Source organism: Micromys minutus, assembly GCF_963924665.1.
Source record: "Micromys minutus genome assembly, chromosome: 30".
In the NCBI taxonomy this organism is placed as follows: domain Eukaryota; kingdom Metazoa; phylum Chordata; class Mammalia; order Rodentia; family Muridae; genus Micromys; species Micromys minutus.
The window spans coordinates 32969994-32988316 of NC_137965.1; the positions used below are offsets into that span (position 1 = coordinate 32969994).

At 46.9% G+C, this 18323-nt stretch overlaps 3 protein-coding genes across 5 annotated transcripts in view; 1 reads left to right on the forward strand and 2 right to left on the reverse strand.

The window, feature by feature from the left end:
- Window positions 1-3978: 3978 nt before the first annotated feature.
- On the reverse strand, window positions 3979-6802 carry RPS9 (ribosomal protein S9). The gene is made up of 5 exons (XM_080941538.1): window positions 6765-6802; window positions 6389-6510; window positions 6082-6204; window positions 4901-5087; window positions 3979-4220 (listed from the first exon to the last, which is right to left on the reverse strand). Exons 2-5 carry the CDS (start codon window positions 6483-6485, stop codon window positions 4043-4045), a joined length of 585 nt encoding a protein of 194 aa, XP_080797664.1. The 5' UTR covers window positions 6486-6510; window positions 6765-6802; the 3' UTR covers window positions 3979-4042.
- Window positions 6803-8770: 1968 nt separating this feature from the next.
- Window positions 8771-14444, reverse strand: TSEN34 (tRNA splicing endonuclease subunit 34). Of its 3 annotated transcripts, none has more exons than XM_080941954.1 (5): window positions 14327-14444; window positions 13154-13400; window positions 12752-13001; window positions 12368-12625; window positions 8771-9240 (listed from the first exon to the last, which is right to left on the reverse strand). In XM_080941954.1, exons 2-5 carry the CDS (start codon window positions 13394-13396, stop codon window positions 9053-9055), a joined length of 939 nt encoding a protein of 312 aa, XP_080798080.1. In that variant the 5' UTR covers window positions 13397-13400; window positions 14327-14444; the 3' UTR covers window positions 8771-9052. The 3 variants fall into 3 exon arrangements, with proteins under 3 accessions (XP_080798080.1, XP_080798079.1, XP_080798078.1); XM_080941953.1 differs by lacking the exon at window positions 14327-14444 and adding an exon at window positions 14130-14281; XM_080941952.1 differs by lacking the exon at window positions 14327-14444 and adding an exon at window positions 14106-14274.
- A 535-nt stretch (window positions 14445-14979) lies between these two features.
- Window positions 14980-18323, forward strand: part of MBOAT7 (membrane bound acylglycerophosphatidylinositol O-acyltransferase MBOAT7) — a 9910-nt gene continuing 6566 nt past the window's right edge. Inside the window, exons 1-5 of the mRNA XM_080941929.1 lie at window positions 14980-15228; window positions 15847-15924; window positions 16029-16158; window positions 16617-16743; window positions 17178-17271. Of these exons, the coding sequence (XP_080798055.1) occupies window positions 15849-15924; window positions 16029-16158; window positions 16617-16743; window positions 17178-17271 (427 nt within the window). The 5' untranslated portion in view covers window positions 14980-15228; window positions 15847-15848. The remainder of the gene's footprint in view (window positions 15229-15846; window positions 15925-16028; window positions 16159-16616; window positions 16744-17177; window positions 17272-18323) is intronic.

Sequence of the window (18323 nt, forward strand, 5' to 3'; positions counted from 1 at the left end):
TTATAAAACATGAATAAATAGGCCAAACTTAGAAGTGCATGCTTTCAATCTCAGCACTAAGAAGGTAGATCCAGGCAGAACTCTTTGCTTGGTGAGATCGCTCAGTAGGTTGCTCAGTAGGCATTTGTCACAAGGACTGTCATACTAAATTCAGTCATCAGAAACAGTGGAAGAAGAAAACTGGAAGAATTTTTCTCTCACTTCCATCTAAGTCCTGGGTGCCCTTCCCACACTCAATAGGGAACTAAAACAAAAAGTAGACAAAAAATAACCACAAATGAAAGCTTGGTATGGCAGTGTAGCCTATGACAGCTGACCTCACACTTGCTATCCCCCTGCCTTGGCTCCTGGCATGTAAAACCCTAATTTCAATTTTTTTTCTTTAAGATATATTTTATTTATGTGCATGTATGTGAGTGTGAGTGTGTATGAGTGCCCATGGAGGACTGAGTAGACATTGGAGCTAGAAGCATGTTTTTGAGTTGCACAGTGGGTGCTGGGAACTGAACTCAGGTTCTCTATAGGTGCAGTGCAGGCTCTAACCACAGCCACCTCCACAGCCTCCCTACAGTCATTTAAAGTGGCAGAACACTACAATTTTATAGAAACATCTTAGATGTACATAAAATGAACAGACCCTTTGACGTCAATAAGTTATTGTCATTGCTTAATAAATACAAAGCTGAGCTGATTTCCATACATGGAACATGCTGTCACTGGCATAGTTCCCCTTTGGAAATTCTCTTTCTGGAAGCTTTGGTGGTGATTTTTCCCAAGTGTTTGTGAATTTGAAATACATTCTGAAACTACAGAAAGAGGAAACAGAACCCAACATAGTTTAACAGACCAGAAAGTAATCATTAATAAAACAAACAATTAGAAATCTTAGGAAGAATGTTACGTTTTGTTTTACATATACTTTATGATCACTGTAAATAGTAAGATTTCAATGCATACTATCAAACCTTTAAAAAAATCAAGTACTGACAAAAATATATTTATAGTTTTATGCTAAAATGCTTTTAATAATCTGTACACGTAATTTTTTAACAAAGTAGTAAGGAAAAAATCTTAGGAAGAAAGCTCTTTCCTAAGAGCTAGATTAATAAATAAATATTAATTTTAAAATTCATAATTAAGGTTCAGTTTTAAAAAAGACAATCACCACACTGAAGTTTGATTTTTTTTTTTTTTTTTGGATATTTTCCTTACTTGCATTTCAAATGTTATCTTTCCTTTTTTTTGTTGTAGTGTTTTAATATTGGTTTCAAAAACGGCGAGTAGCTTAAAATGTAAACGTTGCTTGGCCTGGTGGCACAGTCCTGAGATCCAGCTACTTTGGAGGCTGAAGCACAAGATAGAAACTAGAAAAAAAAAATCTGCCTTAGCTCCTGGATAGATTCTGTCCCAAAGTAAACGGTAAAAGCAGGGCTGGGCTGCAGCTCAGTGTTAAGAGCATTTGTCTACCACTCAAAACTGAATTCTCTTCTGTGGTCTTTTTGTTTGATGTACATCAGATATGACTGTCCCTAAACTTGCTGTTTAACTGTTGGGAGTCGGATCATCTCACGCCACCCTCTAAACGCCTAGTTCACAGGCTTGTGCAACTTTGTCCTGCTCTGGGTCCTTTTCTGTTCTGTGCCTGGTATTGGGGCAATGACACTGGTTATGTTGCTGTGGTTCTAGATTATAAGTTGGATATGTTGCTACATCACTGCTTAGAATTAGTCTGTATATTGGAATATTTTTCATGCACCTGTTTCTAGCTTTGTTGTCTTTTGGGTCTCATTATAGCGCTGGCTAACCTGAACTCTTCAGACAAGACTGGCCTTCAGAATGTTGGGATATTCATCACCACCAGTTTAGGATTTTCGTTCTATGAGAATGGAGTGTAGGGTGTTGAATCCCTGCATTGCTTTGGTTCTTGGACTTTTCTGTTGATACAAACATGGCACCCTTTGCATCTTCCAGTGTCTACAATTTTACCTACTGTGCATGTGGGTCTATGTATGTTTTAATACATGTGGCCACAGAAACACTGATGTTTTTCTCAATGTTGTTCCATCTTTTGAGGGAGGGGACAGGTAAACAAAATTCAACATCACTCCCTGAACCCAGAGCCCATGAATTTGGGTAGGTTGGTGACCAGGGAGTTCCAGATCTTCCTGTCTCCATACCTTTTATCAGACTATTTTGAACTATTCTCTGCCCAACATGCACCGCCCCCATGGCCGTGCTGCTGGGACCCGAACCCAGGCTTATGCATTTGTACTCTCTACTGAACATTTTCTTCACTATTAGCAACTCATTGCAGGTCTTTGGGGTTTATTTTAAGGCTTTATTCATAAATTCCAATACTGAAGCTATTAAGACTCACTACTGATTTCTAACCAAGAAAAATTTCTACATGGGGACAACAAATCTGAAAAGGCTCCAGGGGAGGCTGGGAAAGACTCCATCTAAAATACAAACCTACCCACAGTAGCTTGCAAGGGTAGAGATCATGGGCAGGTCAGGCAATATGGACAGGTGTAGAACAGGTGTATATTCATCTCCACTGTGAACTTCTGGTTACTCTGAAGGATCTCGGGAAAACTTGGTGCCAGGTCCTTCCTATTATCTCCTGCTGAAAGGGCCAGAAATCCAAAGGGGTCTCAAGCCTAACCCTGACCTTTTGTTTAATGTGCCTAACTGATTTTCTAGGCACTTGACTAATGAAATGTTCAAGTGCCTCAAGAAAACTCATGTGGAAAAACTTTGGGAGAACTTTTTCTCCATATTTTAAACATTTAGTTTACAAATGGTTGTGAGCCACCATGTGGTTGCTGGGAATTGAACTCAGGACCTCTGGAAGAAGTCTCCTGCAACTCTTGAACAGATAATAGCGGGCCCTGAGACCACAGCAGGCTCCCATGGAGAACCCTAGCACTGGAATCTGTTAACTGGGGTGTCTTGTGTTTTTCTGTTGAGGTCACCAGAGCCACTTTCTAGCCCAGACTTCTCCCTAACACCACAAGCTACCCAACACACCCAGTGTCTACATCACCGGTATTTTATATACATCCTTCTTCCTTGGCACATTCTACTATAGACTAAAGTTGAAGCAAGGAAGCAAAAACCTCTCTTGTACAGAAGATTCAACTCAACACACCCAAGCTTTTAAGCTTCCCAACTACTCCTCTTATTTCAAGATCACTGGCTGCTACCTAACCTAGCCTTTATTGGTAAGGTGTTCTTGCCATTTTTTAGGATCAAGGGTCAAAGCCCTAAACAGAACACATAACATCTCAGCCCTAATGAACCCCAGGCTGCCTGCAGACCACTTTAATGGCATATGACCCCTTCCTAATCTATCCAAACCATACCCTCCTATACCCTGTCACTGTGACTCAACCATACACAGAATCACCATCAGCCAGAGCTCCAAATAGGGCTCGCTTGCCATTGCCTTGGGACATGGTTCTGTGTCAGCTTTGCTGTGCTAACTGACCTGATTCCAAGAAAGGACTGAAATACAGAAGTAGCACAGCAGCTGTCCTTTGACAGTTTCTTTTTTTCAATTTCAAGCAGCTCTCACTTCAAAAGGCATATCTACATTGTCTTCCCATCTGACTCAAGCTTTCCAGCAAGGCCAAGTGGAGAATGGGGAAGCCAGCATCCTCCTGACAGCAAAGCCTTAGAAAATTTCTTAAACAGCCTGGGCAAACTTCTCGCTAGTTTATTTCCTCATCACCAAAACCACATCTTGGGACACACAACTTACAAAATTTACCCTGCAAGTTTTTAGCCAATCTCACGAGAGATTGAAATCTGACTCCAAATGGCTGTGTTTATATTGCTTTGTACTGTATCATATCAGATAACAGCCTCTCTTCCTCTTGCAACCATCAGCCAAACTAAGTTGGATAGTAACTCAGCTACGTGTACATAATAGGGCTTTATCCAGCTGCAGAAGTCGCACTCACCAAGGGACACCAAAACTATCAACTGTTTTATTTTCAACTGGAAAACCAAACAATCCTCCAGTGCAACAAAGTACTAATTAATCCTCCTCCTCATCATCACCAGCCCCAGCACCACCCTGGCCTTTCTTGGCATTCTTTCTCTTCACTCGGCCTGGACGGCCACCACCGTAAGGAGATCGGAGGGAGAAGTCGATGTGCTTCTGGGAGTCCAGGCGAACGATGAAGGATGGGATGTTCACCACCTGCTTCCGGACCCTGAACAGGAAGAACAGGTTAAGAGGACAAAGTAAGAGACGGAGCTATTTGGTTCTGTCCTGTGACAGCAGGTTCACAGGTACTACTGCCTGAGACTCAGACCTCAAATAGTAAACTGGAAGGCAGTGCATTGAGTTTGCTTCTTGTCCAAACTGTAGTGACATGTGGCCTCAAACCACCTCAGACCAGAGTACACCTCGGCCTATAAATGAAAGTGGGTGAAGGACAAACCTGTATAGCTGTCGTGACTGGTGCTCATTTACAGAGGGTTAATGGACATGCAATCTCCACTACCCTAGTCTTTGCACTAGTCACTTCCAACAGGTGGATCATCAACGGGTAAGTTAACAAGTAGGAGACTGTATTTCTCTGTCCACACAATCCTCCCTCCAAGGAGGCACCAAGAGCTGTTACCTGTCCAGCTGATTGCATGCCTGGCAGACACCTTCACAAGGTGTACGGCTTGAGCCGCAGTGACCCTTGCGCTGGGCTATGGGGAAACAAGGCTGTCCCCAGTTCCCCCATAAACTGCTTGCAGGGCACGATTCTGAACCCTCAAGGGTAAGTTCACACTTGTCAGCTCCAAAGGCTGCACAGGAGATAGGGATGGCAGCTTAACAAAGGAAACCAACAGCCCAGTTAGGGAGAAAGTAAGATTTGCCAGCCCAGCTGCAGCTTACCTGATGTGACGTTGGCGGATGAGCACTCGGGCATGGTGAATAGATTTGGCCAGGCCCAGCTTAAAGACCTGGGTCTGCAGCCGTCTCTCCAAGAAATCCTCAATCTTCAGGCCCAGGATGTAATCCAGCTTCATCTTGCCCTCGTCCAGCACCCCAATTCGAACAAGTCGCCTTAGTAGGGCATTGCCTATGACGGGAGTAGCAGCCAAATGAAGCCGACCTTGCACTTCCTTGGTGCTCCCTTAATGCACATCACTCTTGCAGGGAGCTCAGGAGAAAATGTAATTTAAGTGCCATGTAACTTCTTCAAAGAGCCCTAGGCTTGAGACCCCATCATGGGCCACCCTTTCCAACAGGCACGCCACAGGTTTCCGGCTTCTCATTCAGCCTTTAACATTAAAATTAAGAACTCTAACGCTCAACTTTAAAAACAAATTTCACATTCACATGAATCGCAGCAACGGGGAGCTAGAGCAAGCCCAGCTCAAAGGTGATCTGACTACACAGCACACGGCCAGCCAGACATCCAAACAGCCCACATCTATCTACTCTGACTACTTTTCCAGAAGTACGTAGGCCCAATCACCCAATAAGTATGGAGAACATCTATCTTTTTCCAGAACCCTAATATAACTCGGTCTAACATTCTATAAATGCTGGCCAAACGCAAATACAAAAATGCGCCCTCTGGCGGAAGACTATATATACTCCTATACCACCTAAAACTAAATGAGTATTAGAAATGCAAGTGCACCTCCTACTGTTAAACTTCGTTGGCCTCTATTTGGCCAATACAGACAAACCAGAACTCTAGAAAACCCAATTTGAAAAGCTGGCAATTAAAAAAAAAGACCCTACTTGGTAGTCACTACCACATGGGGAATGCTGGATCTGATGAATCAAGACAGTGACAACTCCAAAACTTTTCCCCCCTAAACAGTTAGATGGTTTCACTATAAAATGATTCTTAAAAAGCTGCCTTGGCCATTTTCACTTCTGCCCCCACCCCAAAACAAAAAGGTCTAGATGTCTGCAGTCTATGGCCAGACTGACTGACATTTGAGTTCCAGGCCAACCTACACCAAGACCCTGTCTCAAAATAATTCCCACCAGCCAAACTTTTTTTTACTCCCTAAAAACCCAGCAACCACCATCCCTTTCGAAAATGGGCTTACACACACCTTCAAACAGACGCCGGGGATCCTTCTCATCCAGCGTCAACAGCTCCCGGGCAGCCTTACGGATCTTCGCCAAGGTAAATTTGACCCTCCACACCTCACGTTTGTTCCTTAGTCCATACTCTCCTGCACGCAGTTAGGAGGAAACCACAGGGCCAGGGCCATGGGTTACTAACATTTGCGTGGCCACTAGAGAACAAATCAAAGTCGCAATCTTCTGATGCCACAGAGGATTCTCCAGAACTCACGTGGGAGACAAGCATGGCTACCTAACTCTTCCCCGATCCAAAACTGTACTTAGGCCACTCACCAATCAACTTTAGTTCCTGGTCGAGACGAGATTTCTCGAAGGGTCTCCTTGGGGTCACATAGGTTTTGCGACAAACCCAGCTCCTGGCAACCGGCATGGTGACTTCGCTAGGCCCGCGGCGCCTGCGCAGCAAAGGGTCGTTTTAAAGCATATATAACCTAATGGCGCATGTGCAGCAAACCCCCGCTAGGACACCGCGGCACCACCTCGGCTCTCGAGAGAGCCTCCTTAGAAAACTTGAAACTGATTGTTCCACAACCGAGTTGTAACAGCTTCTCCCCACCCATCTTCCTTAGCGTGCTCATGAACATTCAAATGGCTCCGTTACCTTAGACTATCATCCTTACAAGGCGAAATCAGTAACCAAGTCACTCACCTACGTACGAACTAAGGCCCGTGGCAAAGAGAAAGACGGCGGTCGGATCGCGATTTTATAGCAACGTCCTCTTGTGGTGATGTCATCACGCACCGCTCGCGGCTGCGCCAATCAGAAACGGAGAAGCCATAGAGACAAGCGAGTCGGCCAGAGCGGCCAGAGTGGCACTTTGCTGGGCTGACTTCCCAGTGAGGTCATTTGGCGATTGATTAGCTATGGTGACATTTTAGTTAATCCAAGGATTAATGAGGCTGCCCCTACTAGGGCGAAAGCAGTGAGTAATCACAGTTGTCAGTTTTTGTTGTAACAAAGACTCTTGGGAAAAATTTACAGGGAATTCAGGACAGCAGCCAAGGTTCCCCTCCACCTTCTTAATCTCGTGGCAGTGCCTTTGCCCATACAAGTGGTAAGATTTTAGGTGTGAGCCACAAAATATAATAATAATGAAAAATAGACATAATATATTATAAAATAGTATAAATATATAAGTCGTGTTGGGCTTATTTTAATATTGAAATACATTTATTATGCTCGTTCGTTTTGAAAGCTTGACACAAACCTAGACTGAAAAAGGAACTCATTAATGTTTGTTTTTTTGAGACAGGGTCTTTCCTTAGTCCTGTTTGTCCTGGAGCCTCCTATTCAAACTCAGAGATACACCCTACCTGGCTCTGTTTCTCCAGCGCTGGGATTAAAGGCATGCACTACCACACCCAGCTTTGTATCAGCTGATATTTTAGTGTTTTTTTAGGGGAAATGGGCTCTGTGAGCCCTGAACTATGTAGACAGGCTGGACTCAGACTCATAGGCATGTCTTTATCTCTTTCCTTAAATAGTAGGACAGGCCTATACCACTAGGTATTTTAGCCAGTATGATTGGTAAGAATTTACACTTGCATTTGTATATTCAGAAGGCAAGAATCTTGCTCCTTTATTCTGGGAAAACAGGCTGGTAGGGACAGGGAGTCAGACTAGTTTACTTTCTGCATCAAACATTTGCTTTTTAATTTTTAAAAATGATTTATTTGATGTGTACAAGTATTTCTCCTGCTTATACCCACACAAATACCCCATGTGTGTATCTAGGACCTTCAAAGGACATAAGGGGTTGATGCCCAAAAACTGGAGTTGTGAGCCCTGTATGTATTGTGAACCAAACTCAGGTCCTCTGCAAGAACACCAAGTACTTAATCACTGAGCCCTCAGTGGTTAAGATCTATTGAGACAGGCCTTGCTGGCCTGGAACTTGCCATGTAAGGCAGGCTAGCCTTGATCTCAGAGATCCCACTTCTCCCACCTTAACACTGGGATTAAAGGTATAAACCACCACACCGAGTTGATATTTTTTAATTATGTGTATGCCTGTGTGGGTATATACACCTGAATGCAGTTGTGTTCAGAGGACAGAAAAGGACACCAAATTTCCAGAAGATGGAGTTGCAGGCACTTAGGAGCTGTCCTCTGTGTGTTGGGAACACTCAACTGCTGAGCCTCTACAATAGCACAGATGCAGCCCAGGCAGGTTGTAGACTCGTGTTCTTCCTGCCTCACCACAAGCAGTCCATGCTGTTTCAGTCATAACCCTGCATGTATCTAAAATGGTTTGTAGTAATCTCAAGGGGACCAGTATGATGGCTCAGCCTTAAAGATTCTTGATAGCAAGCCTGAGTTCATTCCCCAAGGCCCGCAGGGTAAAAAAGAGAACGGGCTCTCTCAAGTTGTCCTCTGAGCTCCACATTAAGTTCCATGGCACACACATACTCATATATATACATATATATGTGTATACTTGCAATAAGTGTCATATGAAAATATCTTCAAGGCAACCCTTAGTGCAATGCAGAGGCAGATTGCTGAATCAGAAAGACCAGGTATAAAGGCCCAGGCCCAGTAATGATTAGTTTTGTGACCCTGGTCAAGTCATTTTCCCTTCCCTTTTCTCATCTGAATACAGGAATGAGAGCCCCACATTTCAAAGATTGTTGTAAGGACTCGAAATACAAACATTTATTCAACAAATTTATTGAGAACTGCTGGGACCTAGGCCCCACAGGAAACAGAAAAGCCAAAGTCTCCATTCTCAACAAGCTCAGTTTGGAAACAGAAATACAGAACACAGGTAGTAATCGACTTAAACAAGAAAAACAAAAAACAAAACAAAGGATATAGTGTTCAAAACCCTGGAATCAAAACTAACCAGGCAGGGCAGGGGAGCACAAGCCTCATGCGGAGATAAGCTGGGGTAACCATGGAGGGTTCTTGCCACACAGCACATTTCCCTCTCCAGCTCACTGCAGGCTAGCCCACTGCAGGGAAGTATACACCACCTTCCCATCAGGCTGAGGGGAGCAGAGAAGCAGGGTCTTTCTGACACTGGTTCCCAGGCGGCCTGCAGAGACCAGGTCCTGAAGTGGGATGGGGTCCTCAGCAGACCAGCACTGAGCAATGTAGTGAGCGTGGAAACGCAGCGGGTCACCTGGGGGAAAGACAGATGCATCAGTTCCCATCGGCAGGGCTGGGATGGGACATGGGATGCTTGGATTTACTGCAGTTTTGTTTCCTTTGTAGTGCTGGGTATGGAAGCCAGGACCTTGTTTGTGTAGATAAGTATTCTACCACCTTATCTACCTATCTATCTATCTATCTATTTATCTATCTATCTATCTATCTATCTATCTATCTATCTATCTACCTATCTACCTACCTATCTATCTATCTATCTACCTATCTATCTATCTATCTATCTATCTATCTATCTATCTATCTCTCTATCTACCTATCTATCTATCTATCTATCTCTCTATCTACCTATCTATCTATCTATCTCTCTATCTATCTATCTCTCTATCTATCTCTCTCTCCATCTATCTATCTCTCTATCTATCTATTTTTTGAAGTGTATGAATGTTTGCTTCCCTACATGCATGCATGTGTACCATGTGTGGCTGGTGCCTGTATTGGAAAGAAGAGGGCATTAGGACCCAGAGAACTGGGGTTACAGATGGTTGTGAGCTACCACGTGGGTGCTGGAAACCATATCTGGCCCCCTGCAAGAGTACCTAGTACTCTTAACCACTGAGCCATCTCTCTAGAACTCTTTTTACTTTTGGAGACAGGGTCTACATTGTCCTTGCTAGTCTTGAACTTGCCTTGTAGCTCACACTGACCCTAACCTTGGCATTCTCATTCTTAGCCTCCTGAGTAGAAAGGTATCATAGGCTACATGGGCATTTCAGCTTTCAGCACACACTTAATATTTAAAACCAATATCCTTGGACCCAGCTTTTTTGTTTTTTTTCTATTGGAGACAGGATCTCTCTGTCTCTCTATGTAGCTCTGGATGTTCTGGAACGTATTATATAGACCAGACTGGCCTCAAACCTACAGAGATCTACCTGAATCTGACTCCTGGGTGCCAGGAATAAAGGTGTATACCATTACACCTGGAACAGCTACTCTACTCCTAAGGATCTTCTCTTTTTCCTTTTTTGAGACAGAGATCTCATGTGGCCCAGGTTGTTTTTGATGACCCAAGATGGCTTCACAATTGCTAAGAAACAGAATAGAAAGCACAGAATGGTCACTTCCATAGTACAAGGTACATCTAGAAGACTAAATGATACACAACTATCATGATTAAACGATGTGGTGAGACGCACTTGTACCCTCAGCCCGGTCTACAGAGTGTGTTCTGGAACAGCTAGGGCTGTTACACAGAGAAACACTGTCTTTTTAAAAAGGCACAAATAAATAAATAAAAATAGTTATTAGGCTTTCCCAGAAAAAGATACAGATAGTGAACATGGTGAGTCTTGTTAGTCCTGTGGGCCTTACTAAAGACTTAGCCACCAGCAGAGCTCAGCAGCCATGTGTGTTATGTGGGCAGAGGCAGGGATGCCCTCTGATGACTTCAGTTACTGAACAGCTGACTGTGTGTCCCTGGTGAGTCTGAACTAGTATGGTAAGAATCTGAGTATGACTGTACAAGACAGCAGATCAGAGGATGGAAATTTAAATAAAGCTGGAAAGATGGCCAAACGATTAAAACCTCAAACCACTCTTCCAGAGAAACCTGAGCGCTAAGTTCCCAGCACAAAAATCAGTGAACTCACAAGTGCCTGTAACTCTGGGTCTAGGGGAACCCAATGCCATCTCAAGTCTCCTTAGATATACACACATATACACACGTACACACACAACATAAAAAAAAATGTAATCAAAACCTTTAAATCTTTAAGAGGGAGGGAATGAGAATCTAAACAATGAGACTGTAACGCTCTAAGGGACACTTGCTATGTCCCTGCCTGTGAGCTGGGTTCTTGGCAGAGCCTAGGCAGTAACCAGGTTCTCTGGCTGTTACAGGGGTCCTGCCAGCTAAGAGGGTCCATCATAATGCCTGAGAAACTAATCCTGTAACTGTTTTCCTTTTAAAGGCTTAGCAACTTTGAGCTCAGGCAAAATTTAAAAATAAACTTAGAAGCATTACAGGGATGGAGGCTTAGATACTGCTTCATATAGGCAAGGGTTCTGTGTCCCCAACACTTACGCACTCACTGTTTTAGAAATGCTGACATATCAGAATGAATTGGCCGGTGCCGGGCACAAATGCTTATACGTTTCTCTTCTTTTTTTTTTTTTTTCCAGACAGTCTTGATACCCAGCCCTGGCCTGAACTCACTATGTTGCTTATGCAGGTCTCAAACGTTGCAATCCTTCTGTCTCAGACTCTCAAGTGCTAGAATTACAAATATGGCCATCACAAGTGGCCATCTTTTTTTTTGATTGGTGAGATGAGATGTCATCTCAAATTGGCTATGTCTCCACTTATCTAGAGCTGAGATTAAAGGCATGTACCACAATACCCAACTCTAATATTATTCATTAATTCTTTGATAACTAATACTGTTTCCAGACAGCTGGTTTGTTTGTTTTGGCTTGTTGGAGTTGATTTTTTGTGATAGGGTTTCTCTATGTAGATTTGACTATCCTGGATACCAGGCTGGCCTCAATCAAACTCACAGAGATCTCACTGCTTCTGCCTCCTGAATGTTTGAGATTAAAGGTATGAACCATCCTTGCCTGGCAACAACTGTTTGTTGTTGTTTTTCTGGCTTTTGTTTTGACACTGTCTCACTAAGCAGTTTGGCTGGGATTAAAGGCATACACCATTTCTTTCAGCTTAATTACTATGTTTTGTTTCTAATTTATCAGTAACTTTCCTACTTTTAATCTTTCAATTCTATAAATAATCCTGAAGTGAATGTGTTCATGTTTTGTGCACATAAGTAAGGATTTCTAAGTCAATTTCTAGACCACAGAGATTATTTATAAAACGTTACTACACTAAGCCAGATGTTGTGACACAAGCCTGCAATTCCAGCACTTGGGTGGTAGAGAAAGGAAGACCTTGCATTCCAAGGCTAGCCTATGCAATTTCAAGCTAATTTTGGCTATGGGATGAGAACCTGTCTCTGACAAAACTACTCTCCTCAAGTTCCAGAGAACTCAGGCATATTTGATGTACTGTTTTAGGTAACCTGGGTGAAAAGGTGGGACAAAGAAAGACCATTAGAAAAGGTACAGCCACCAGAGCCCCAACTCACCAGGATAGACCAGGAAGTCACCACCAAACTTCCCAGCTGCGCTGAGGAAGAAGCCTCTCTCCCACAGGTCTCTGTAGATGCTGTAGCGCAGCTCATGGGCAGGACGGCCAGCATGGGGCCAGTCTTTGGACTGCACACGCCAGTCCAGAGGCTTAGCCTTTACAGGCCGAGGCCTGGCAGTGGCCAGCTGGATAAGCAGGGCTGACCTGGGCAAGGGAGTCACCCCACTTGAAGGTCCTGGTTGGGGAGATGAAGAATCTGGGGGACGGGATGGAGGATGTATAGAGAAGAATTTACTGAGTCCACAGGTCTTCTTATCCCCAGAAACAACCAACTAAAATTCTCCAAAGCTTCCCTCCCTCATGTCCTACATCCTACTCTCACCTGCTCCCTCCTGCTCCACAGAAGCCTGGCCTTCTTCAGTGGTCTCACTCCCTTGAGCAGCTTCACTTCCACCGGCTTCTTGGCCTTCTTCATCTGCCCCTGAATCCTGTTCCAGCTTCTGCTTCTTGGCCGCCTGGCCCTCTACGATCTTCTCTAGAAGCTCCTGACGCCGGGTCTCCCGGGCCTCGGCTGCCAAAGTGCTCTGATCCTGGAAACTCTGCTCTTGCTGGCGTTTGAACGATGCTAGGGCCTGAGAAGTAAACTTAACTGGACCCCCCAAGACACAGCCTGCAGTCCCTTAGGAAGACAGGAATCCTGACTCTTGTTTACAACCTTCCAACAGCGTCTTTCTAGAACAGGCCCTCCCAGGCCTTCCCACTATAAGGGCCTTTCGTCTCTTACCAAGCCATGGTTGCGGGGATCCGGACGCGGGGCGCTGACTAGAGTCACAGCGCCTATCTCGGCCAGGAGCCGGGCTTCTTCAGGCAGCAGCAGAAGCGGAAGGCCCAGGCGCGAGTTCTGGCGGGGCCCGCGGGGCAGGGCGCCCACCGTGCGTCCCCCGACTCCCAGGCGCTCCCGCAGCGCCTGCACGGCCTCGGCTCCCCACACCAGCGAACGGCCATTAGCGACCTCCACCACCAGCATCTTCCTGGGGAGTCGGGGTGCGTCGTGGTCACGCAAACAGCCTCAAGGACCCGACTGAAGTCTTCCACGCCCTCAGTGCAAGACCCCGCCCCTAGCCCCCCCAGGAGGCGGGGCCCGGGTTGCTACCTGCACCCCAGGCCAAGATCTACCCAGGGATCAGTTAAGACCACGCCCCTCACCCGGGTCCCACGGTTCCGCTCCCCCTTAGTTCCAGGTGACCATCATCTGGGCCAATGCGTGCCACCAAGTCTCGTCTCCTCAGAGAGACCTCCCGCCATGGTAGTGCACCGCCCTTTTTACAAAGTGGGTGTCCTCTTTTGGATGCGTCGTCAAGTCTCGGAACCTCAATGTAGGGTGGAGATTTGCTCAAGCCACACCCTCTCCAAATACTTGGAGCCCAGCCCCACCCCTTTCGAATTTCTGAGATTCGCTTTTCCCGCCTATTCTGAGTCAGACTTTAAAAGAAACCCAGTCCTGTCTTGCGCCTGCTGTTCGATGTTCTAGCATCCTTAACTCGTCTCAATTGGGAGCCCTGCCCACCCCGAACGCAAGCATTCCAGCCTTCGGAAGATCTCGACTCTCCTCCCGAACGCAGGCGGGAGATCTCGGCCCAGTCGAATCAGCCATCCCCTCTAAGTAGCAGGAGGTTGGCATTCGAGCCTAGTCAGATCCCGTCATTCTTCCAGCTGTGGCCCCGCCCACTTCCTACCCAATTTAAGGAGTTCACGCCTACAATTGAATCCACAGTCGCACTCCGGGTGCAGTGCACGTCGTGGTTCCCCTTCAATCTGTCGTACTGTCCTCGGACACAGGCAGTAAGTCAACCCCTAGCCAACACCAGCTCTCGGTTAAGGCGGAGCTGGCCCTACGTGGCGCGTCCTCCGTCATCCCGTCAGGTCGGCAAAGCGGAAAAGCTGAGGGAGCCCTCACCGCCACTCCGGTCTGCACAAGCCGGACCTTGAGGGTCATTGCTCAGGCCCCGCCTCTCCGCCTTTTTCCGTTCTTCGGTGGCTCCGCCTTCTTCCCTCAAAACAAGCCTTGATGCTTTAAGCTTTGCCTGCTATTAAACCAAGTCTACCGACACTGACACTCTTACTTCCAATGTGAGTCCAAAACTTGTGCCCTCACTGGCAAGTTGGCCGTGACCTGAAAAGCATTCACCTATCTGAAATAAATCCAAATATGTGACCCCGCCCACATCCCGCCGTCCTTTGACTCCCCCACCCCGCCCGATTCCGATTGTCTCCGAAGTATGCCGAAGCATGCGGTCCCGCCTACTTCGGACCCGATTGTTTCCGAAACACGCCGAAGCGTGTGGCCCCGCCTACATCCGGCCGAGTTTGCGAACGCACCGAATTCCGAGCCCTGACTTTAGAACTCGGCTGTCTCCGAAGTAAGCCGAAGGTTGTGGCCCCACCTCCATGAGGTGAGCTTGAGTGACAGAGTGTGCCCGAAGGAATCCGAAGCTGAAAGTCGGCCTCTTTCCGAAGGCTGAGCTCCAGGTCCCTCCTCCCTCTCAAATCTCTACTGAACTCGGATCTCTTGGCCCCGCCTCTCTGACCGAAACCCCGCCCCTTCACGTACAGGCAACTCTGCCGGGGGGCCTCACAGAAAGATCGAGACTGGCGTCTTGCCGCAGACTGGGGTTCTGGGTTCCTTTCTTGCGGTGCTGTATCTCGTAGAGCAGCGGCTCTGGGGGCCTGGGCCGCGCAGTCCCGCCGGCGCCCTCCAGAACTGGCAGTGCGGGGGCGTGCTAAGCTGGGGAGGCGTGGCCCGAGCCGAGGCGGCCTGAGAAAGGGGCTCCGCAGTCTCCTGGTCCGCGGAAGGTTCAGGTGGGCCCAAGGTTGGGTTGTGTGGCGTCGTTACGAAGATCGTAGGGTGGCGGGGTACGGGGACAGTGCCCGGAGCGTGGCCGGGCTGGGTGGCGCAACCGCCTGTGGATCTGCCGGGTCGGAATCGGATCCACGCCTGGCTTCGCTGCGCGGGGCTGGGCTACGGAAGGTGCCTGCAGATTGTACAGGGTCATTGCCTTCTCTCGGAGGTACGGGTTACAGAGGAACCCAGAGCTCGGAAGACAGGGCGCTAAGTGCTGGGCTTCTCCGAGCTGGGCGGGGGTGGGAGTACTGGGTTCTTGCGTCCTGTAAGACGCAGAGGAGATTGGGGATCCAGACAGGACTCCGAAGGGTTCCTATGTACTCAGGAGGGTGGGGATGATATAGATTCCTGGGCTATGCGAAAGAGGGGGCTTCCGGTACGTTATTCTGGCCTGAAGGCGTAGGTCTAAAATGGGAGTAGAACTACTTTTGATTTCAACATTGGCAAAGGGGTGGGGTGGGGATTTGATTCTTGGGTCCTGGAAGGAGGAGTGAGCTGGAAGCCTGGGTTCTACTGCCTTCAAAAGAGGAAGGGACTGGAATACCGGTTCTCACTGTGAGTCCTTCCTCCACCAGACATGACACCCGAAGAATGGACATATCTAATGGTCCTTCTTATCTCCATCCCTGTTGGCTTCCTCTTTAAGAAAGCTGGTGAGTCAGTTTCCGTGTCTAGTGGGAAATTAGGGTAAGGGAGCTGGGGTGGGGAGTCACTCCTCCCGAAGGCTCTAGGCTTATACTTTACCTTTTCCTTTCAGGACCTGGGCTGAAGAGATGGGGGGCAGCAGCTGTGGGCCTGGGGCTCACCTTATTCACCTGTGGCCCCCACAGTTTGCATTCTCTGATCACCATCTTGGGAACCTGGGCCCTCATTCAGGCCCAGCCCTGGTGAGAACTAGGTGGTGAGAAAGAAAAGAGGATGCAGAGAAACAGCAACCTGTTTCCTCTTCGGGTTTTGCATTTCTCTTCTCCTTTGGTTTCTTGCTGTCTCCTGTTATCTCCTGTGTCTCTATGTCTTGGCCATTTTCTTCCTCTCCATTTTGTTCTGTACCGTCTTGCCCCTGCATCTTTACCCCAGTCCTCAATATCCATATGACAGACTTTCATAACCCAGTCCCGAGCTCTGGATCCTACAGAGGGCAAAAGTCTTCAGAGTTTCTCTTAATGCCCCTCGTTCTTTTCATCTCTCTGGCTGTGCCTCTTCTGTCCCTGTGCCCACTGGTCCTCTCACCTCTTCTTTTCTGTCTGAATGGGGAGGAGCGGTGGTAATGAAGCCAGACTCAGGAGAAGGAAACTGAGGCTAAGGTCCCTGTGCCCAACACTATGACTTCCCACCTCTGTCCTAGCTCCTGCCATGCCCTGGCTCTTGCCTGGACCTTCTCCTATCTCCTCTTCTTCCGAGCCCTCAGCCTGCTGGGCCTGCCCACCCCCACGCCCTTCACCAATGCTGTCCAGCTGCTGTTGACACTGAAGGTGAGACTCGGGGACTACTACTCCCTTTAGTCTCCCTGGGAAATGGGGAGTCTCCTTGTTTTCTCTTCCCAGACTTTCACATAGAAAAGGGGGGCTATGGAGTTTTATCTTTAACACCCTAAGCTTGGGACTTCACTCCTCCCTGGGGACAGAGTTCACCTCTCACATCCTCTGGAGCAGGTGTTCACCTCTTCACTCATTCCAGGGAAGATATCCTGAGTGCTCTGTCACAGGCCATTTGGCAAACTCAGAATGTACCTTCCCAGTGTGCTTTGCTAACATACTCTTGAGTCTGTAGCAAACCATCCCCCAAGGAGGAAAACTGCTCTGGAGAGAAGGCACAAAGCTGGAACAAAGTGCAGTGTTGGTTTTTCATTTTTGAAACAGACTCATGTAGTACCGATGTTGACCTCGAACTTTGATTCTGCCTCCAGCTCCCGAATGCCAGGATTGTGGCACGCCCAATTGCCACCACTGTGCCTGTTTACATGGCTCTAGGGACTCAAACCAAGGACCTCAACATACTAGGCAAGCACTTGGCCAAATGAACTACATTCTTAGTCCTGGGTCTGAATCTTAACCTGGACCACAACAGTTGTAAGCTCTTGCTATGTTCTAGGGTCCAGCAACATAGCCAGAGACAGTCCTGCCAGGCTGTGAACTGGTTTCTCCAGAGTTCTCTGTTTTTATGGCAAACACACATTAGGCAGAGATTGGGCAGTCATGCATTGGAAGAAGAGCCTTTGGGGGTGTGTCGACCTGTACATGTACATAGGAACAGGGTGGGCATTGCAAACTATGCCTCATCCACCCACTTTCTAAATAACATGTGCTTGAATGGGCAGCAGAAGCCAGACCACAAGAAATACGGACTTCTTCCTATAGAGGGCTGAGATCCCTCAGGAAGAAGTTTGTTTTTAACTTCTATGCCAGAAGATAGGACTCCACAAATTTGCCTCTTTGGTAATACTTTGTCATGGGTGCTGAGAGAATTGAAGTAGAATGGAGTGAGATGGGTTGAGATAGGATCCTTTTATCAAAATAAAGCATGGGGCTGGAGAGATGGCTCAGAGGTTAAGATCACTGACTGCTCTTCCAAAGGTCCTGAGTTCAATTCCCAGCAACCACATGGTGGGTCATAACTATCTGTAATGGGATCTAATGTCCTCTTCTTGTGTGCAGGTACAAATTCGGGCAGAATACTATATATATATATATATATATATATATATACACACACATACACACACACACATATATGTATATATATAATAAATCTTTAAAAAATAGTAAAGCCAGGTGGTACATGGATGTAATCCCAGCATACCTCCAAGACAGGCATAATGGTGCATGCCTTTAATCCCAGGACTTGGAGCACAGAGACATATCTCTGTGAGTTGAGGCCAGTTTGGGGTACAAAGAGAGTTCCAGGGCTATTTAGATAGACCCTGTCTCCAGAAATAGAAAGACCCCCCCACCTCAGAAACAAAAGCCTGCTGGAGGTAGAGCTCAGTGGTTGAGAGCGCTACTCTTCCACGGGACCTAAGTTTGGATCCTGACACCCAGACTGAGTGGTTCTC